Source organism: Porites lutea, chromosome 1 (assembly GCF_958299795.1).
Source record: "Porites lutea chromosome 1, jaPorLute2.1, whole genome shotgun sequence".
In the NCBI taxonomy this organism is placed as follows: domain Eukaryota; kingdom Metazoa; phylum Cnidaria; class Anthozoa; order Scleractinia; family Poritidae; genus Porites; species Porites lutea.
The window spans coordinates 26,987,119-27,008,893 of record NC_133201.1 but is presented as its reverse complement, the minus strand read 5'-3'; the positions used below and the strand labels follow the sequence as shown (position 1 = coordinate 27,008,893).

Genomic DNA, 21,775 nt, shown 5'->3' with positions numbered 1-21,775 from the left:
TTTGTAGAAAAACAATAGCATTCTCTGAAGCAGAGCTGGTGTTTACTTTTGCGTCGCCTTAACAAAACAGGCGGCCATATTCTAGCAATAAAAAACTGAATTAAAAGTTGTCTGTGTATATGCAGGGGGTACAATAAAAATCATAACACTGTCTCAAAAACTCAAGAGCAAAAAATTTCGTGACAGCCGGAGACTAATATAAAAGAGAGGGGACAGGTTTTTTTTGTACGGAATCAGAATACCTGTATTGCGCCTGTATTAACTCGCGCGTAGAACGCATCATTCCAACAAAAAGGTTGGAAAAAAGGGGAGGATCTAGATAACTTTACAGTTTGTGAAACGAGACTAATAAGATTATAACCTGATTGTAATATGGCTGTCGAATCTTTGTGAGCTGCCAGGAACCTTTTAGGTGGGTGTCTTGAGAACAAAAACCCCTAAAACCCCTAAGACCCCCTAAGACCCCGTCCAAATGACCCTGAACTTTATTGATTAGGGTTAGGAAACTGAGTGAATCAACCTTCAGTTCAGTTAACCCAGTATAATGACCTAAATGGAACCTGATTCACTCATATTCCTAACCCTAATCAATAAAGTTAGAGTCATTCGGATGGGGACTTAGGGCGCTTAGGGGTCTTTGCTTTCAAGACATCTCCTTTAAGGTTAATAATAGGCTCCTGGAGCTGCATAATTATGGCTTCTGCTTTAACAGGCAAACAAGTTTAGCGCAGGTAGGGATTACAAATTTGGGGGTGTGTTTGAGCAACTCGCTGGCTACACGATGAGGTACCAGGAATCTTATTTACGTCTTGGTCTTTGTTCTTCTTTGACTTAATTCTGTTAACAATCTTAATTTTCTTACTTTTTTTCTCTACTCAACCTGACTCTTCTTTACTAACTATTTCAAGTATAGTAGTGGTTTTTATAGCCAAAGCTGGAGTGTTTGGGATAGCTGACCGTGGAAATAAAATCAAGGTAAACTCGGTGTGGGTAATGTTTTGGTATTACTGAACCTAAATGGTTACGATCGGCAAAAAGCAACAAACCAACAAAAAACTAAAGCCTTGGTTAACAAACCCAAACAGGAACTTCGACGCGACTAATTAACGAGTCAAGGTCAGCTCTAGCATCACAAACACGACCACCTAAAAAAACTAACAGCTGACAACGGCCAGCGAACTAGCTCCTAAAAAAGCACTTAGTAAAATAAATTCGCGAGCGAAGCATAAATTCAAGTACACGCCCGAAGTAAAAACATAAGATGAAAACAGGAAAACACCTATGGACAAAATCCAAACTTCATGTGACCTTGACCCATTTAATGAAACAAAAACTAAGCTTAAAATAAGATGAGACAGATCTTAAAAAAAAAACTTTCAAAATACTTCACAACACAGTTGTTTAAACTACCGCTTGGCCACAAATGCTTTTTTCGTCGAGGTAGTAGCACTTGGATGCGGTGGAATGCTATAGGGTGACCGCTTCAGCCTAAGTACAAAAACAAGCGACTGGTTAATTTTAGCGGGGGAGGGTGTGGAAGTTGGATGATTTAGGTTGGCAAGCTTTTCTTTAAAGGCTACCACTGTGATTAATGATTTTTTTCCTTAATTCTATACGGTTATTGTGCATAGAAGAACATTAACTCGATGGGAGATTTTTTTTCAATCCAAGTCCTTTTGCAGGATATTTTTTTCCCAACTCACCCATCCACCCCTGTCTCACAGGTTACATGGTCTCCCTTATTAATGTCTCTTTAATGAACTACACTTCAGCTATACAATGCATTAAATCATTTTTCCACTTCACTCGTAACTAGCATAAAATCATCTTACTAATCCCCAAGATTTATTAATCTCACCCAGTAAATTAATGTCACCTATCAGAATGATTAAATGACTTTCTCTTTCCTTTTGATTTCATCAACACAACGAGGTGGATATTTTTTTCCTGTGAAAAAAATTGCGTTTCCGAGTAAAAAGTGAAACAAGAATATTTTGTACCCAGTTTCGTTTGATGGACGGTATCTGAACGGAAGTATATTTGAAGCCAATTCTAATTCTCACTTGAGACATCGAAACTTTAACTTAACAGCTAAGTAATGTTTTGATGTTACGCTCACATCAAGATAAGGAATGTTAAGAGCACGAATTTCTTTTCAGTTAGTAAATAGCCTTACCAGTTTACTTGAAAGTATTCTATTAGCTTTCAAACTGCGCTCAAACAAGGGCAGATTTCTTCGCTAAAGGCATTGGATATATTTCCAGATGCAATGAGAAAGTACATTACACGCTGTTACAGTCCACGACAAACGGTTTTAAATATCCCGCAGCGATGTAATACATTATAACAATTAAGCGGACGAAGTACTCATTCAGTGAGGTACACTAAAGAAGAGTGTTATGAGTATTACTCAGACTCGTAAATTTGATCACATTACGCCTGTTTTATTTGACCTAAATAATAAGCTTTATTTATCTATCTTTAAAAAATATATGAAATGGATTTACATAGTTAAAATGAAAAAACACATACCACGAAAAGCTATTAAGAGACTAAACTGTGGAATTCGCTACTATTAGATTTGCGTAAGTCACCACCTTTAACTGGTTTTAAGAAAGGATTGAAAAAATATATCTTTTTATGCAATTTTTATAGAGTGGGTCATTGTTTTTGTAAAATGATTTTAAGACGTGTAATATATGGGTTGTAAATAGATTTTTAATATTTTTTATTCCATGCTTATGATATGTAAATTATTTCATTTTCCCCTTTTTACATTGTAAAGCGCCATAACCTCAGGATATGAGCGCTATATAAATAACTTTATTATTATTATTATTATTATTATTAGGAGATTTCAGTTTCCACGTCACACATTTTGTTTTTAGTAACACGTGTATAATGAGACATATTTTTTTCTGGAAGAAAATTACCTCATTGCGTCATGTCCTATTTATTATAAATTATAATGCTTTTTTAGAGTGACCTATTTCAATTCCGTGAAAATTTCAGCAGCCACATCTGCCTGAAATAACATCGTCCTATCGCGTAGCGTCCTTTTGATCACATGACTAAAACCTAAAGACCATTTATTCAGTTAACGCCCCTTTCTTAACATCATATCAAGGTGTAGTTGAGAGAAACAAGTGTGGTGTAAATAATCTCCCAGGTCATTCATGAAGAACAGAGGTACACTGTAGTCTAAATAATCGACTTTGTTTCACTAATATATGGTAGATTGCATGCATATGGACCGATTACTTTTGGAATCTCACTTTGTTTTCCCAACAAATGGGTTAACACAAGGTTATATTTTAAATCGCTTTTCCATAGACGCTTGATGTTTTTAATGAGGCCACGTCCACTCGAATCCTCATATTTCTGAGCCCGTATTTTTTACACGAAAGTGGTTTCCATATAATACGATTGCTGGCCTATTATGTCTATTGTTCACCGATTTTTACGAAAACAGCCTATATTTTTATATTTTTTTAGCCCTCTTTGTTACTTTGCAGAGTAATATTTACCTATGCCCAGAGAAAGAAACTAACACGTACTTAGTTATTTACCGAAAAAATAAACATACTTGCTGCCTGTATAATAATCGAGAATTTCAGCACGACTCGTAAGATATCCGAACGCAGGCAGCAAATGCGTTTATTAGACAATGAAATCAATCTGGTCGCTACCGAAACCTGTTAGACCACGTAATTCAAAGATACTACTAACAGTTAATTTTGGCGCCAGACGTCAACAATTTAGGTCACGTGGCTTTGTATGTCAAACCAAAAAGTTTACTCACGTGAACACATTCCTTTTCCATTACTTATTTCGTTGTTCGCCCGGTAGAGTTATAAAGCACTTGATAGCTGAAGCCGAAGGACGTTTCATCGCTTGACTTTCGTCCTCTTGGGTTGACAGAAACGCTATTATTCGACTTGGCCTTTGAAACGTGAATTTAGCTTTTCGGTTTGATGATTGACGAACAAAGCCTCGTAACCAAAGTCGTTACCGTTTGACGACAAAGATAATTGTTCTCTGTATTTTTGGATTCTCTGTCTACCTTTTTCGGTACTATTTTTGAATGAGTCCCATCAGCCAGACTTTACTCTGTAGGAAGAGGAAACCCAGTTCAGAAACGTCGAACACCGGCGACAAAGACAAAACGACAGAAGAAAAGAGTGGAAGATAGCGACGACGAACCTAGTCCCATGCCCCTCAGAACGCCGCGTAACGCACCTAGACCGCCGAAGCCCACTAAAGGAAAATTGACCAATCAAAAGATGCCTGTTTTTGAAAGTGATGACGAAGAAAGTATCGAGTTATTTGATTTGGATGAAGAGGAGGAAAACTGCACTGGACTGGACTCCGAAGATGATGAAACATGTCAAACGGAGAGAATTCCAGTGGCGGCAGATCGCATGGTGTAGCATCACAGAACACGCGAAAGTCAAGAAGACGGCGATTGTGTAGTACGCGATAGCGCGCGCTTGTTTTTTGTTATTATTATTATCTTTGTAAATATATGCTTTATGTCAGTCATTTAAACTGTTTAAACTAAGCGTATAACTCAGTGTTTTTAACGGTTTTCATTTTTGTCATACATCTAGGGGGAATAAGATGACTTTTAAGAATCATTTCGTTGACCTCTTGTAGAATTTTTGGACAATAATCATCAAAACTCCCAGCTATACTAAAATCCAAATCCGGATATTTAAATTCGAAAACGGATACAGTCAAACCTGTATTAAGCGGCGGTCACCCTTTGGGAATGGCTTGATCGTTTAATAGAGACAACAGTGACAACAGTGACAACAGTAACAACGGTAACAACGGTGACGACAGTGAAAACAGTGACAACGGTCACAACAGTGACAACAGTGACAACAGAGACAACGATGAAAACAATGACAACAGTGGCAGCGGTGTACAACGGTGACAACAGTGACAACAGTGTCAACGGTAACAACAGTGACAACAATAACAACCGTGACAACGGTGACAACAGTGACAAAGGTGACAACGGTGACAATGGTGACAACAGTGACAACAGTGACAACAGTGACAATGGCGACAACGGTGACAACGGTGACAACAGTGACAACGGTGAAAACGGTGACAACAGGGACAATAGCTACAACGGTCACAACGGTGACAACAGTAACAACAGTGACAACGGTGACAACGTTGACAAAGGTGAGAACGGTGAGAACGGTGACAACAGTGATAACAGTGACAACGGTGACAACAGTTACAACAGTGATAACAGTCACAACGGTGACAACAGTGACAACAGTGACAACGGTGACAACGGTGACAACAGTCACAACAGTCACAACGCTGACAGCGGTGACAACAGGGACAAGAGTGAAAAGAGTGACAACGCTGACAAAAGTGACAACAGTGAAAATACCCGTACGAAACGAGCAGCGCTGCTGCAGCGCTGCAGAATGGCTTCAAGAAGCGCTACAAAAGAGATGTAAAAGCGCTGGGCTGCAGCAGCCGCAAAGTTTGGCTGCAGTGGAAAGCCCTTTGACAGCGATAAACAGCGCTTTTGCAGCGGTGCAGAAAATTCCCGAATCACGATCTGCGCTGCAAAGTGGCTGCAAAGTGGCTTCGAAAAGACAAAGAATGTTGTTACCGGTAATGGCCTACCACTCGTTAGTACAAAAAAAAAGAAATGCAGGTTCCAATAATACAATAACCACGATACATGGTAGAGGAGTTGACAAGGCCTTAGTAGCGGAGTAAAAACCACTAGAAAGTCAAAATGCAACTTATACTTTATTAGTATACACGCGGACACGTTACAAAAGCACGTGACCTAGAACAAATCTGCAACAGTCTCGCTTTGTAAATATTTAGCAATCACAGTCACTCATCTGAATGTAAGAACATCCATTAACATGCAGACATTGAAAATTATCTTTTTTAAAAATAAAGAGAATAACAGCGATTGTTCTACATAAAGTTTACACGGACAGCAGGCAAATGATATTTTGATTCGTTGAAACGGGCTAAGCTGGACATTGCTCACCTTGACGTTTTGTCCATGATCCACGATCTTCTGCACTTTTTTCATGAAAGAAATCAACCCAATTTTACTTTGGTCGTCGTTAAATTTTACAATGGACTAAGGAACCAACATTACCACGAGCGTATAAGAATCTTGTAAGTGCGAACACGATCTGAGATTCTTATATCTGTGTTGCCTGCTCTGGTTCGATTCGTTGATACTTAGCGTAGAAGTCACTGTTCAGTGCGTTTTTTGCAAATACGTTTGAGCTGTTCTATCCAAAAACTTCAAAAGAACTTCCATCTCGAAACAGAACTAGATGCAAAAAAACTTAGAATGTTTGCGCCTTTCATTCAACGGTCGCAAATGTTTGGGCGATCCCGTGTTTGTCTAAAAATGTAATGGGATCTCATGAAAAAGGACCGACCAATTAGATTACGGCCTAGAATGTCTCCAGGGAATAAGCGATAACATTCCACACTCACCGGTCACGTAATGAAATTTATTGAAATCTTTATTCCGAAAGCATAGGATTTGGAGGTTTATTCAATAAGTGATCTTCTTTGCGCACAAGCTTACCGTATTTATTCGAATAAGCGCCCAACCTCGAATTAGCGCCCACCTCGAATAAGCGCCCATGCTAAAGGCAGAAAAAGTTAATAAGCGCCCAGCCTCGAATAAGCGCCCACCCCACCCCACCCCACTCCCTCCCACAAAAACTCCAATAAGAGATAATAAGAGACCCTCCCGAAGACGGAGGTTTCTTCAGAGTATTTTACAGAATTCTTGCTTTGTTACATCTTCTCTTTTTGTTAGTACCATTTACTGTTTTGTTGTAAAATATACTACTACACTTGCTGAGAATGGTGAAAATTTAATAAACGCCCACCTCGAATAAGCACCCACTCTCAAGGTCCAAAAATTTAATAAGCGCCCAGGGCGGTTAATCGAATAAATACGGTACTCACATTTCTTAGAGGTACAGTCAAAGTTTTCGCGTTATAAAAGCCGTAATCTGTGCCAAGACTTTATCTGGCGATTCATGTTATTGGCGCGCAAGAAAGTCAGATCGACCGCAGCTGAATTGTAGCGTTACCGCAGCTACTTCGCAGCGTTTGAAAGTCGGCAACTGCGCTGCAAAACCGCTGCCGAGAGCTTCAAAGAGCCTTCAAAGGCTGCACAGCGCTTTTGCATCCCGCTGCAACTTGAATGAAGCTGCTGTTTGGCTTATAAAAGGCACCTGAACAGCTGTAATTTAGCTGTACAGCTATTTTGAAGCGATTTTGTGGCGCTGTACAGCGCTGCAAGTTTCGTACGGGTAGTGACAACAGTAACAACAGCGACAACGGTAAGAACAGCGAAGACGATAACAACAATGACAACGGTGACAACAGTGACAACGCTGCCAACGATGACAACAGTGACAACAGTGACAACGGTGACAACAGTGACAACAGTGAAAACAGTGACAACGGTGACAACGGTGACAACAGTGACAACAGTGACAACGTTGACAACGGTGACAACAGTGACAACGGTGACAGCAGTGATAAGAGAGACAACGGTGATAAAAGTGACAATGGTGACAACGGTGACATCAGTGACAACAGTGACAGCGGTGACAACAGTGACAACAGTGACAACGGTGAGAACGATGACAACAGTGTTAACGCTGACAACAGTGACAACAGTGACAACATTGACAACATTGACAACAGCGGCAACAGTGACAACAGTGACAACAGTGACAAGGGTGACAGCAGTGACAACAGTGACAACAGTGACAACGGTGACAACGATGACAACAGTGGCTACAGTGACAACAGTGACAGAGGTGAAAACGGTGAAAATGGTGACAACAGTGACAACCGTGACAACGGTGGCAACAGTGACAACAGTGACAACGATCACAACGGTGACAACAGTGACAACGGTGACAACGGTGACAACGATGAAAACAATGACAACAGTGACAACGGTGACAACGGTGGCATCAATCACAACAGTAACAACGGTGACAACGGTGACAACAGTGACAACAGTGACAACGGTGAGAACAACGACAACAGTGTCACGGCTTACAACAGTGACAACAGTGACAACAGGGACAACAGTGACAACAGTGACAACGCTGACAACAGGACAACATTGACAACAGCGGCAACACTGACAACAGTGACAACAGTGACAACAATGACAACAGTGACAACGGTGACAACAGTGACAAGGGTGACAACAGTGACAACAGTGACAAGGGTGACAACAGTGACAACAGTGACAACAGTGACAATGGTGACAACAGTGACAACGGTGACAATGGTGACAATAGTGACAACGGTGACAACGGTGAAAACAATGACAACAGTGACAATGGTGACAAGAGTGACAACGGTGACAACGGTGACAACAGTGACAACAGTGACAAAGGTGACAATGGTGCCAACGTTGACACCCGCACGAAACTTGCAGCGCTGTATAGCGCCAAAAAATTGCTTCAAAATAGCTGTACAGCTAAATTACAGCTGTTTAGCAGCCTTTTAGAAGCCAAACAGCATCTTCATTCAAGTTGCAGCGGACTGCAAAAGCGCTGTGCAGTCTTTGAAGGCTCCTTGAAGCTCTCGGCAGCGGTTTTGCAGCGCAGTTGCCGACTTTCAAACGCTGCGAAGTAGCTACAATTCAGCTTCGGTCGATCTGGCTTTCTTGAGGGCCAATAACATGAATCGCCAGATAAAGCCTTGGCACAGATTACGGCTTTTATAACGCGAAAACTTTGACTGTACTTCTAAGAAGTGTGAGTAAGCTTGTGCGCAAGGAAGATCACTTATTGAATAAACCTCCAAATCCTATGCTTTCGGAATAAAGATTTCAATAAATTTCATTCCGTGACCGGCGAGTGTGGGACTGTTATCGCTAATTCCCTGGAGACATTCTAGGCCGTGATCTAATTGGTCGACCTTTTGCATGAGATCCCATTACATCTCTACACAAACACGGGATCGCCCAAACATTTGCGACCGTTGAATGAAAGGCGCAAACATTCTAAGTTTTTTTGCATCTAGTTCTGTTTCGAGATGGAAGTTCTGTTGAAGTTTTTGGATGGAACAGCTCAAACGTATTTGCAAACAACGTACTGAACGGTGACTTCTACGCTAAGTATCGACGAATCGAACCAGAGCAAGCAACACAGATTCTAGAATCTCAGATGGGGTTCGCACTTACAAGATTCTTTTACGCTCGTGGTAATGTTGGTTTCTTAGTCCATTGTAAAATTTAACGACGACCAAAGTAAAATTGGGTTGATTTCTTTCATGAAAAAAGTGTAGAAGATCGCGGATCATGGACAAAACGTCAAGGTGAGCAATGTCCAGCTTAGCCCGTTGCAACGAATTAAAATATCATTTGCCTGCTGTCCGTGTAAACTTTATGTAGAACAATCGCTGTTATTCTCTTTATTTTTAAAAAAGATAATTTTCAATGTCTGCATGTTAATGGAAGTTCTTACATTCAGAGGAGTGACCGTGTTTGCTAAATATTTACAAAGCGAGACTGTTGCAGATTTGTTCTATGTCACGTGCTTTTTTAGCGTGTACGCTTGGATACTAATAAAGTATAAGTTGCATTTTGACTTTCTAGTGGTTTTTACTCCGCTACTAAGGCCTTGTCAACTCCTCTACCATGTATCATGATTATTGTATTATTAGAGCGTGCATTTCTTTTTTTTGTACTAACGAGTGGTAGGCCATTACCGGTAACAACATTCTTTGCCTTTTCGAAGCCACTTTGCAGCCACTTTGCAGCGGGGCAACGGGTGACAACGGTGACAACAGTGACAACAGTGACAACGGTGACAACAGTGAAAACAGTGACAACAGTGACAATGGTGACAACGGTGACAACAGTGACAACAGTGACAACGCTGACAACGGTGACAACAGTGACAATAGTTACAATGGTCACAATGGTGACAACAGTGACAACAGTGACAACGGTGACAACAGTGACAACAGTCACAACAGTGACAACAGTGACAACACTGACAACGGTGACAACAGTAACAACAGTGACAACAGTGACAACAATGACAACGGTGAAAACAGTGACAACGGTGACAACAGTGACAACATTGACAAGAGTGCAACAGTGACGACAGTGACAACAGTGACAACAATGACAACAATGACAGCGGTGACAACAGTGACAAGGGTGACAACAGTGACTAAAGTGACAACAGTGACAACGGTGACAACAGTGCGAACAGTGACAACAGTGACAACGGTGCCCTTGCGAAATGAATTCCCAGCTTTCTTTCTGGGAATTCCTAGGAATTCCCAAAAATTCCCAACTATTCAAATCAGCCTTCATCAAATAAGCTTGGAATTCTTGAGAATTTTTGGGAATGGCAAATTAGGTCTCACTCTAGGCTTGGGCTTGGAATTCCTTGGAATTCCTAGGAATTCTAAGTTTTACAATTTTAGAAGCTTAAGAATTGTTGAGAATTTCGGGGAATAGAAAAATTCAGGCCAACTGGGCTTGGAATTCCTGGGGATTCGTAGGAATTCTAAGTTATGCAAATTAGGAATTCAGCTCAGGGATGTTTAAAAATCAGAAAGACTTTAAAAAATGTAGAAGATTTCGTAGTTTTTTCTTATTTTTTAACATTTTAATTTTAAGTGATTGCACTGAAACAATTCTAAACTTATAATACAGAACATACTGGTAATGTATACTTCTATACTTACATTTTTATATTCAACCCAATATTTTTTACCTAATCTGGTAATGCTGACATGTGGCGAATGCTGTTCACAAACCTCCAACCAGTATTTAAATTAAGATAACAATTTAACTTATCTAAATTACATTGTTACAGCATATTACAGCAATAAATATTTAAAGCTGATACATGTCCAGTACACTTTCAGTGCAAAATGTTGTCCGAAATGAGAAGTCACGCTTTTAAAAATATGAAGTGCATTTCCGTTCTGAAATGTACGTTGTTTATCCACATACTCCACGGAAATTAGGCAAACGCACAAGACATGGGCTGTCTTGATTCCTTTCAACCCTTGCATCAGGAGTGCAGTCAAAAGCATGGCAAGTCCGGCCAAGCCAGGAACAACGGCCACAACACGTTTTTCGTCGCAGTTCTTGGATTGATAATGTGGTCCAACATTTTCTTTCCCAACTTAAAAGAACAACGTTAAGTTTACCTCTTGCTTTTAACACTTCAAATGCGTTGCTTCATCTTAATTAACGTTGAAAATAACTGCTATTTCGACCCAAACGGGAGCAGATCGTAAGATTAGCCGCCATGTTTTCTTGTTTCCCAGGCTTCCATGCGCTTGCCTTTGGCACATGCGCGATTTGATTTACTTTGTCACGTGCGACTTTTGAACCAATAGAAAAGTGCCAAATGAACTTCCGTTGAATAGTTCAAATTCACGCGGACTTCACAAGCAACAAAGTATTTTCGTAAGACTGTCTTTCTATTATCCACGTTATTTTCGAGACAAATTAATCGATTGCGAAGTTTGTGTTCACATAAAGCACGTTTGCAAGTGAGTTTACTCAGCTGGATTAATGTGGAAAGGTATGTTTTCTAATAACTTTGCGTAAATAAGCTTATAAAGTTCAAAGATGCATGCAAAGATATGCCATTGATCAGATTCCTTTTTGCTGCTTTTTGTTTACTGCAGATCGAAATAACTGTACTCTTTGTTACAGTCAGTGGAGTACTGTGAAAACTGTATGTTCTGGCGCTACAAAGTTATAGCAGACTTGTTAAGACCAATGTTAGATAAAATAGGAGAAGAAATAGCATAATAAGTATAAGTTTCCAATGGCTACTTATACAAGTTAGAAGCAATGAAATTTCAAGTTAATTTATATGGACTTGAGACTTGAACTTACATATAAAATATTAGAATACAGCCGGTAGGTTTGTTCATTTGAACTTTAATTCATAGTATAAGTTGCATAAGGTTTTATATTAAATGCTTCTGGTACATGTAATCTTAATAATCGTTGCAATAGTAAGGTCAAAAACAACTAGCACTAGCACTTGCCTGATGTGTGGACCTTCAGTTCAGAAGGTTGCATCGGCGACATTGGAAAAAAGCAGTCATTTAGCTTTTTTTCATATTCATGCACTGTATTAATTATTCGAAGATGTTTATTTACATGCACGTATGTGGAATGTGGTGATGTGCATGTTGGGTAAAATAAATTACGAAAAAGAGAATGTTCAGCTGATGTTGTCATTTGGATTAAAAACAAACACTATCTATAGATTCCACCAACAGGGTATGTTTTTATTTTATTTTTTTCAATCATGACTAGGTATATGTTACTTAACATTATCTCACTATCTAGGAATTCCACCTGAACAGGTTATGCTTTACATTTTTTTTTTCAATCATGACTATAGCGATAGTTTACTTTACACTACATGTATATCTATGTGTAAGTATATCTATATCTAAGTTTATTCATATGTATATAAGGACTACAGTCATTATACTGAATTATTTGATTCTACTTAACAAAAAGTCATTGTCTTAAATTTGATTTTTTGAGGACACTGTTGTAATTTTTGGAACATTTAAACGATCAGTGCAGTGAAATTTTTAAGTCAACTTAAAGCAGAAGAAGTATTTTTTGTTAACATGGAGAGCTATTTTTCAGTTATTGCTGGAATAAACATTGTTTCAGTTTTTGTACATTTGCCTCATGGATTTCTGGTTCGGAGAGCAAAATAGCAACTTCTAGTACTAACTTCCTTAACATAAGGGTTTAAATGCAAATCAGATTTTGATTCGAATATCCCTTATTCCGGCAGCAGGTCGATTTGCTACATCCCTATTGACCTAGCTATTCCAAGGAATTCCTAGGAAATTCCTAGGAATTCCTAAGAAGTAATCATTCTGTTTATATTCTTTCAATTCCTAAGAATTCCTAGGAATATTTTCCCAGCCAACTGATGAGTGAACAAAGCATGGAATTCCTAGGAATTCTTAGAAATTCCATGTTCCAATTACCGTGAAATTTCACACCTTGATTCCTAGGAATTCTTAAGAATTCCTAAGAATTCCTAAAAACAAATTCTTAGGAATTCTTAGGAAAATCTTAGGAATTCCTAGGAATTCTCAATTCCATTTCGCAAGGGTGAGAACAGTGACAACGATGACAACAGTGACAACGGTGACAACAGTGAAAACACTAACATCGGTGACAACAGTGACAACAGTAACAATAGTGACAACGGTGACAACTTTGACAACGGTGACAACACTGACAACGGTGACGGCAGTGATAACACAGACAACGGTGACAATAGTGACAACAGTGACAACAGTGACAACGGTCACAACGCTGACAACAGTAACAACAGTGACAGCGGTGACAATGGTGGCAACGTTGTCAACACTGACAACAGTGACAACAGTGACAACGGTGACAACTTAACCGTGACAACAGTGACAATGGTGACAACAGTGACAACGCTGACAATGCTGACAACAGTGACAATGGTAAAAACGATGACAACGGTGACAACAGTAATAACAGTGACAACGATGACAGCAGTGACAACAATGACAACAGTGACAACGGTCACAACGGTGACAACCGTGACAACGGTGACAACAGTGACAACAGTGACAATTGTGACAACCGTGACCACGGTGAAAATGGTGAAAACGGTGAAAATGGGAACAACGGTGACAATAGTGACAATGGTAAAAACGGCGACAGCGGTGATAACAGTGGCAAGAGTGACAACAGTGACAACAGTGACAACAGTGATAATTGTGACAACAGTGACAACGGTGAAAACGGTGACAACGGTGACAACAGTGACCATGGTGACAACACTAACAATAGTGACAATGGTGACAACGGCGACAGCGGTGATAACAGTGACAATAGTGACAAGAGCAACAACAGTCACAACGGTGACAACGGTGAATCAGTGACGACGGCGACAACGTTGAACCCAGTCACAACGCTGAGAACACTGACAATGGTGACAACAGTGACAACGGTGACAACGGTGACAACAGCAATAACAGTGACAATGGTGACAACAGTGACAACAATGACTAAAGTGACAAAGGTCACAACGGTGGCAACAATGACAACAGTGACAATGGTGACAACAGTGACAACGGTGACAACAGTGACAACAGTGACAACAGTGACAATGGAGACAACAGTGACAATGGAGACAACAGTGACAATGGGAAAAAGGGTGACAACGGTAACAACGGTGACAACAGTGACAACAGTGACAATAGTGACAATGGTGACAACGGTTATAACAGTGACAACAGTAATAACAGAGACAACGTTGACAACAGTCACAGCAGTGACAACAATGACAACAGTGACAACGATAAAAAACTTTGGCAACAGCGACAACAGTGAAAACGGTGACAACGGTGACAACCGTGACAACGGTGACAACAGTGACAACAGTGACAACAACGACAATTGTGACAACAGTGACAAGAGTGAAAACGGTGAAAACAGTGACAACGGGGACAACAGTGACAACGGGGACAACGGTGACAACACTGACAATAGTTGCAATGGTGACAAAGGCGACAACGGTGATAACAGTGACAACAGTGACACCAGTGAGAACAGCGACAAGAGTCACAACGGTGACAATGGTGAAAACAGTGAAAACGGTGACAACATTGACAACGGTGCCAACGCTGACAACAGTGACAATGGTGACAACGATGACAACGGTGTCATTGGTGACAACAGTGACAACGGTGACAAAAGTGACAACATTGACAACAGTGACAAAGGTCAAAACGGTGACAACGGTGATAACGGTGACAACAGTGACAATAGTGACAATGGTGACAACACTAACAATAGTGACAATGGTGACAACGGCGACAGCGGTGATAACAGTGACAATAGTGACAAGAGCAACAACAGTCACAACGGTGACAACGGTGAATCAGTGACGACGGCGACAACGTTGAACCCAGTCACAACGCTGAGAACACTGACAATGGTGACAACAGTGACAACGGTGACAACGGTGACAACAGCAATAACAGTGACAATGGTGACAACAGTGACAACAATGACTAAAGTGACAAAGGTCACAACGGTGGCAACAATGACAACAGTGACAATGGTGACAACAGTGACAACGGTGACAACAGTGACAACAGTGACAACAGTGACAATGGAGACAACAGTGACAATGGAGACAACAGTGACAATGGGAAAAAGGGTGACAACGGTAACAACGGTGACAACAGTGACAACAGTGACAATAGTGACAATGGTGACAACGGTTATAACAGTGACAACAGTAATAACAGAGACAACGTTGACAACAGTCACAGCAGTGACAACAATGACAACAGTGACAACGATAAAAAACTTTGGCAACAGCGACAACAGTGAAAACGGTGACAACGGTGACAACCGTGACAACGGTGACAACAGTGACAACAGTGACAACAACGACAATTGTGACAACAGTGACAAGAGTGAAAACGGTGAAAACAGTGACAACGGGGACAACAGTGACAACGGGGACAACGGTGACAACACTGACAATAGTTGCAATGGTGACAAAGGCGACAACGGTGATAACAGTGACAACAGTGACACCAGTGAGAACAGCGACAAGAGTCACAACGGTGACAATGGTGAAAACAGTGAAAACGGTGACAACATTGACAACGGTGCCAACGCTGACAACAGTGACAATGGTGACAACGATGACAACGGTGTCATTGGTGACAACAGTGACATCGGTGACAAAAGTGACAACATTGACAACAGTGACAAAGGTCAAAACGGTGACAACGGTGATAACGGTGACAACAGTGACAATAGTGACAATGGTGACAACGGTGACAACGGTTATAACAGTGACAACAGTGATAACCGAGACAACGGTGACAACAGTGACAACAATGACAGCAGTGACAACAATGACAATAGTGACAATGGTCACAACAGTGACAACAGTGACAACATTGACAACGGTGACAACGGTCACAACTGTGACAACGGTGACAACTGTGACAACGGTAACAACAGTGACAACAGTGACAACGGTGAAAACGGTGACAACGGTGACAACTGGGACAAAAGTGACCATGGTGACAACACTGCCAATAGTGACAGTGGTGACAACAGCGACAACGGTGATAACAGTGACAACAGTGACAACAGCGACAATAGTGACAACGGTGACGACGGTTATAACAGCGACAACAGTGAAACCGAGACAACGGTGAAGACAGTGACAACCGTGACAGCAGTGACAACAATGACAATAGTGACAACGGTCACAACGGTGACAACAGTGACAACATTGACAACGGTGACAACGGTGAAAACTGTGACAACAGTGACAACAGTGACAACAATGACAACGGTGAAAACGGTGACAACAGTGACAACTGGGACAACAGTGACCATGGTGACTAGACTGACAATAGTGACAATAGTGACAACAGCGAAAACGGTGATAACAGTGACAACAGTGACAACGGCGACAATAGTCACAACGGTGACAACAGTGAAAGCAGTGAGAACATTGATAACATTGACAACGGTGAACAACACTGACAACAGTGACAGTGGTGACAATGGTGACATTGGTGACAACAGTGATAACAGTGACAACGGTGACAACAGTGACAAAAATGACAACAGTGACAAAGGTCACAACGGGGACAACAGTGACAACGGTGACAACGGTGACAACAGTGACAACAGTGACAACAGTGACAATGGTGACAACAGTGACAATGGTAACAATGGTGACAACGGTCACAACGGTCACAAAGGTGACAACAGTGACAACAGTGGCAATGGTGACAACGGTGACAATGGTGACAACAGTGACAACAATGACGATGGTGAAAACGGAGACAATGGTGACAACGGTGACAACAGTAACAACAGTGACATTGGCGATAACAGTGACACAGTGATAACAGTGACAACAGTGACAACGGTGGCAACGTTGACAAAAGTTACAACAGTGACAACGGTGACAACGGTGAAAATAGTGACACCAGGAACAATGGTGACAACTGTGACAACGATGACAACGCGGACAATGGTGACAATGGTGAGAACGGTGACAACAGTGACAACGGTGACAACGGTGACAACAGTGATAACAGTAAAAACACTGACAACAGTGACAACGGTGACAACGCTGACAACAGTGACAATGGTGACAACGGTGACAACTGTGACAATGGTGACAACAGTGACAACAATGACAACAGTGACAAAGGTCACAACGGTGAATACCGTGACAACAGTGACAACGTTGAGAATGGTGACAACGGTTACAACAGTGACAACAGCGACAACAGTGACAATGGTGAAAACAGTGACAATGGTGAAAACGATGACAATGGTGACAATGGTGACAACAGTTACCACAGTGAAAAAATTGACAATAGTGACAATGGTGACAACGGTGACAATGGTTATAACAGTGACAACAGTGATAACAGAGAAAACGAAGACAACAGTGACAACAGTGACAGCAGTGACAACAATGACAATAGTGACAACGGTCACAATGGTGACAACAATGACAACATTGACAACGGTGACAACTGTGACAACGGTGAAAACAGTGACAACATTGACAACAGTGACAACAGTAAAAACGGTGACAACAGTGACAACTGGGACAACAGTGACCATAGTGACAACACTGACAATAGTGACAGTGGTGACAACCGGAACAACGATGATAACAGTGACAACAGTGACAACAGTGACAACAGCGACAATAGTCACAACAGTGACAATGGTGAAAACATTGACAACATTGGCAACATTGACAACGGTGACAACGCTGATAACAGTGACAATGGTGACAACGGTGACAACGGTGACATTGGTGACAACAGTGAGAACAGTGACAACGGTGACAACAGTGACAAGAATGACAACAGTGACAAAGGTCACAACGGTGACAACAGTGAAAATGGTGACAACGGTGACAACGGTGAATACGTTGACAACAGTGACAACAGTGACAATGGTGAAAACAGTGACAATGGTGACAACGGTGACAACGGTGACAACGGTGACAACGGTGACAATAGTGACAACACTGGCAATGGTGACAACGGTGACAATGGCGACAATGGTGACAAAGATGTCAACGGTGAAAACGGTGACAATGGTGACAATGGTGACAACAGTGACAACAGTGAGAATGGTGACAACAGTGACAATAGTGACAATGGTGACAACAGTGACCACAGTGACAAGAGTGACAATGGTGACAATGGTGACAACGGTGACAACGGTTATAACAGAGACAACAGTGAGAACCGAGACAACGGTGACAACAGTGGCAACGGTGACAGCAGTGACCACGGTGATAACAGTTACAATAGTGACAATGGTGACAACGGTGTGAACGGTTATAACAGTGACACTAGTGATTAGAGAGACAATGGTGTCAACAGTGACAATGGTGACAACAGTGAAAACAGTGACATTGGCGATAACGGTGACACAGTGATAACAGTGAGAACACTGACAACGGTGACAACGGTGTTAACAGTGACAAAAGCGACAACAGTGACAACGGTGAAAACGGTGACAATAGTGACACCAGGGACAACTGTGACAACTGTGACAAGGATGACAACGCGGACAACGGTGACAATGGTGAGAACGGTGACAACAGTGACAATGGTGACAATGGTGAGAACAGTGACAACGGTGATAATGCTGACAACAGTGACATCAGTTACAACAGTGACAACAGCGACAATAGTCACAACAGTGACAACGGTGAAAACAGTGACAACATTGGCAACATTGACAATGGTGACAACGCTGATAACAGTGATAATGGTGACAACGGTGACAACGGTGACATTGGTGACAGCAGTGAGAACAGTGACAACGGTGACAACAGTGACAAGAATGACAACAGTGACAAAGGTCACAACGGTGACAACAGTGACAATGGTGACAGTGGTGACAACAGCAACAACGATGATAACAGTGACAACAGTGACAACAGCGACAATAGTCACAACAGTGACAATGGTGAAAACAGTGACAACATTGGCAACATTGACAACGGTGACAACGCTGATAACAGTGACAATGGTGACAACGGTGACAACGGTGACATTGGTGACAACAGTGAGAACAGTGACAACGGTGACAACAGTGACAAGAATGACAACAGTGACAAAGGTCACAACGGTGACAACAGTGAAAATGGTGACAACGGTGACAACGGTGAATACGTTGACAACAGTGACAACAGTGACAATGGTGAAAACAGTGACAATGGTGACAACGGTGACAACGGTGACAACGGTGACAACGGTGACAATAGTGACAACACTGGCAATGGTGACAACGGTGACAATGGCGACAATGGTGACAAAGATGTCAACGGTGAAAACAGTGACAATGGTGACAATGGTGACAACAGTGACAACAGTGAGAATGGTGACAACAGTGACAATAGTGACAATGGTGACAACAGTGACCACAGTGACAAGAGTGACAATGGTGACAATGGTGAAAACGGTGACAACGGTTATAACGAAGACAACAGTGAGAACCGAGACAACGGTGACAACAGTGGCAACGGTGACAGCAGTGACCACGGTGACAACAGTTACAATAGTGACAATGGTGACAACGGTGTCAACGGTTATAACAGTGACACTAGTGATAAGAGAGACAATGGTGTCAACAGTGACAATGTGGTGACAACAGTGACAACAGTGACATTGGCGATAACGGTGACACAGTGATAACAGTGAGAACAGTGGCAACGGTGACAACGGTGTTAACATTGACAAAAGTTTAACAGTGACAACGGTGAAAACGGTGACAATATTGACACCAGGGACAACTGTGACAACTGTGACAAGGATGACAATGCGGACAACGGTGACAATGGTGAGAACGGTGACAACAGTGACAATGGTGACAATGGTGACAACAGTGAGAACGGTGATAATGCTGACAACAGTGACATCAGTTACAACGGAGACAACGTTGACAACAGTGACAACAGTGACAACGGTGAAAATGCTGATAACAGTGACACCGGTGAAGACGGTGACAACAGTGACAACAGTGACAATGGTGAAAACCCTGACAACGTTGACAACGCTGACAACAGTGACAACACTGACAACACGGTCAATAGTGACAACGTTGACAACAGCGACAACGCTGACAATGGTGACAACAGTGACAATAGTGACAACGGGGAGAACTTAACCGTGACAACAGTGACAATGGTGACAACCGTGACAACAGTGACAACGGTTACAACGGTGACAACAGTGACAATGGTGACAATGCTGACAACAGTGACAACAGTGATAACAGTGATATTGGCTATAACGGTGACACAGTGATAAGAGTGACAACAGTGACAACGGTGACAACGGTGACAACAGTGACAACACTGACAACGGTGACAACATTGACAAAAGTTTAACAGTGACAACAGTGACAACGATGACAACAGTGACAACGGTAACAACGGTGACAACAATGATAACAGTGACAACACTGACAACACTGACAACGGTGACAACGGTGACAATGGTGACAACAGTGACAACAATGACAACAGTGACAAAGGTCACAACGGTGACAACAGTGACAACAGTGACAATGGTGACAATGGTTACAACGGTTACAACAGTGACAAGAGCGACAACAGTGACAATGGTGACAACAGTGACCACAGTGACAACAGTGACAATAGTGACAATGGTGACAACGGTGACAACGGTTATAACAGTTTCAACAGTGAGAAGCGAGACAACGCTGACAACAGTGACAACGGTGACAGCAGTGACAACAATGACAATAGTGACAACGGTCACAATGGTGACAACAGTGACAATATTGACAACGGTATCAACGGTGACAACAGTGACAACAGTGACAATTGTTGCAACAGTGACAACGGTGAAAACGGTGACAACGCTGACAACTGGGACAAGAGTAACCATGGTGACAACACTGACAATAGTGGCAATGGTGACAAAAGCGACAACGGTGATAACAGTGACAAGAGTGACCACAGTGACAACAGTGACAACAGCGACAATAGTCACAACGCTGACAACGGTGAAAACAGTGACAACATTGACAACATTGACAAAGGTGACATCGCTGACAACACTGACAATGGTGACAACGGTGACAACGGTGACATTGGTGACAACAGTGATAACAGTGACAACGGTGACAACAGTGACAACGGTGACAACGGTGACAACGGTGACAACAGTGACAACAGTGATAACAGTGACAATGGTGACAACAGTGACAATGGTCAAAACGGTGACAACGGTGACAATGGTGACAACAGTGACCACGTGACAACAGTTACAATAGTGACAATGGTGACAACGGTGTCAACTGTTATAACAGGGACAACAGTGATAACAGAGGCAATGGTGACAACAGTGAGAACGGTGACAACAGTGATAACAGTGACATTGGCGATAACGGTGACACAGTGATAACAGTGAGAACAGTGACAACGGTGACAACGGTGTTAACAGTGACAAAAGTGACAACAGTGACAACGGTGAAAACGGTGACAATAGTGACACCAGGGACAACTGTGACAACTGTGATAACGATGACAACGCGGACAACGGTGACAATGGTGAGAACGGTGACAACAGTGACAATGGTGACAATGGTGACAACAGTGACAACGGTGATAATGCTGAC

The 21,775-nt window shown here is 41.8% G+C and overlaps 1 protein-coding gene across 1 annotated transcript in view; it reads left to right on the top strand.

Annotated features, from left to right (window-relative positions):
- Window positions 1-4,283: 4,283 nt before the first annotated feature.
- The window catches only part of LOC140927046 (uncharacterized), a 37,185-nt gene continuing 19,693 nt past the window's right edge, over window positions 4,284-21,775 (top strand). Inside the window, exon 1 of the mRNA XM_073376714.1 lies at window positions 4,284-4,424. Within this exon, the coding sequence (XP_073232815.1) occupies window positions 4,284-4,424 (141 nt within the window). The remainder of the gene's footprint in view (window positions 4,425-21,775) is intronic.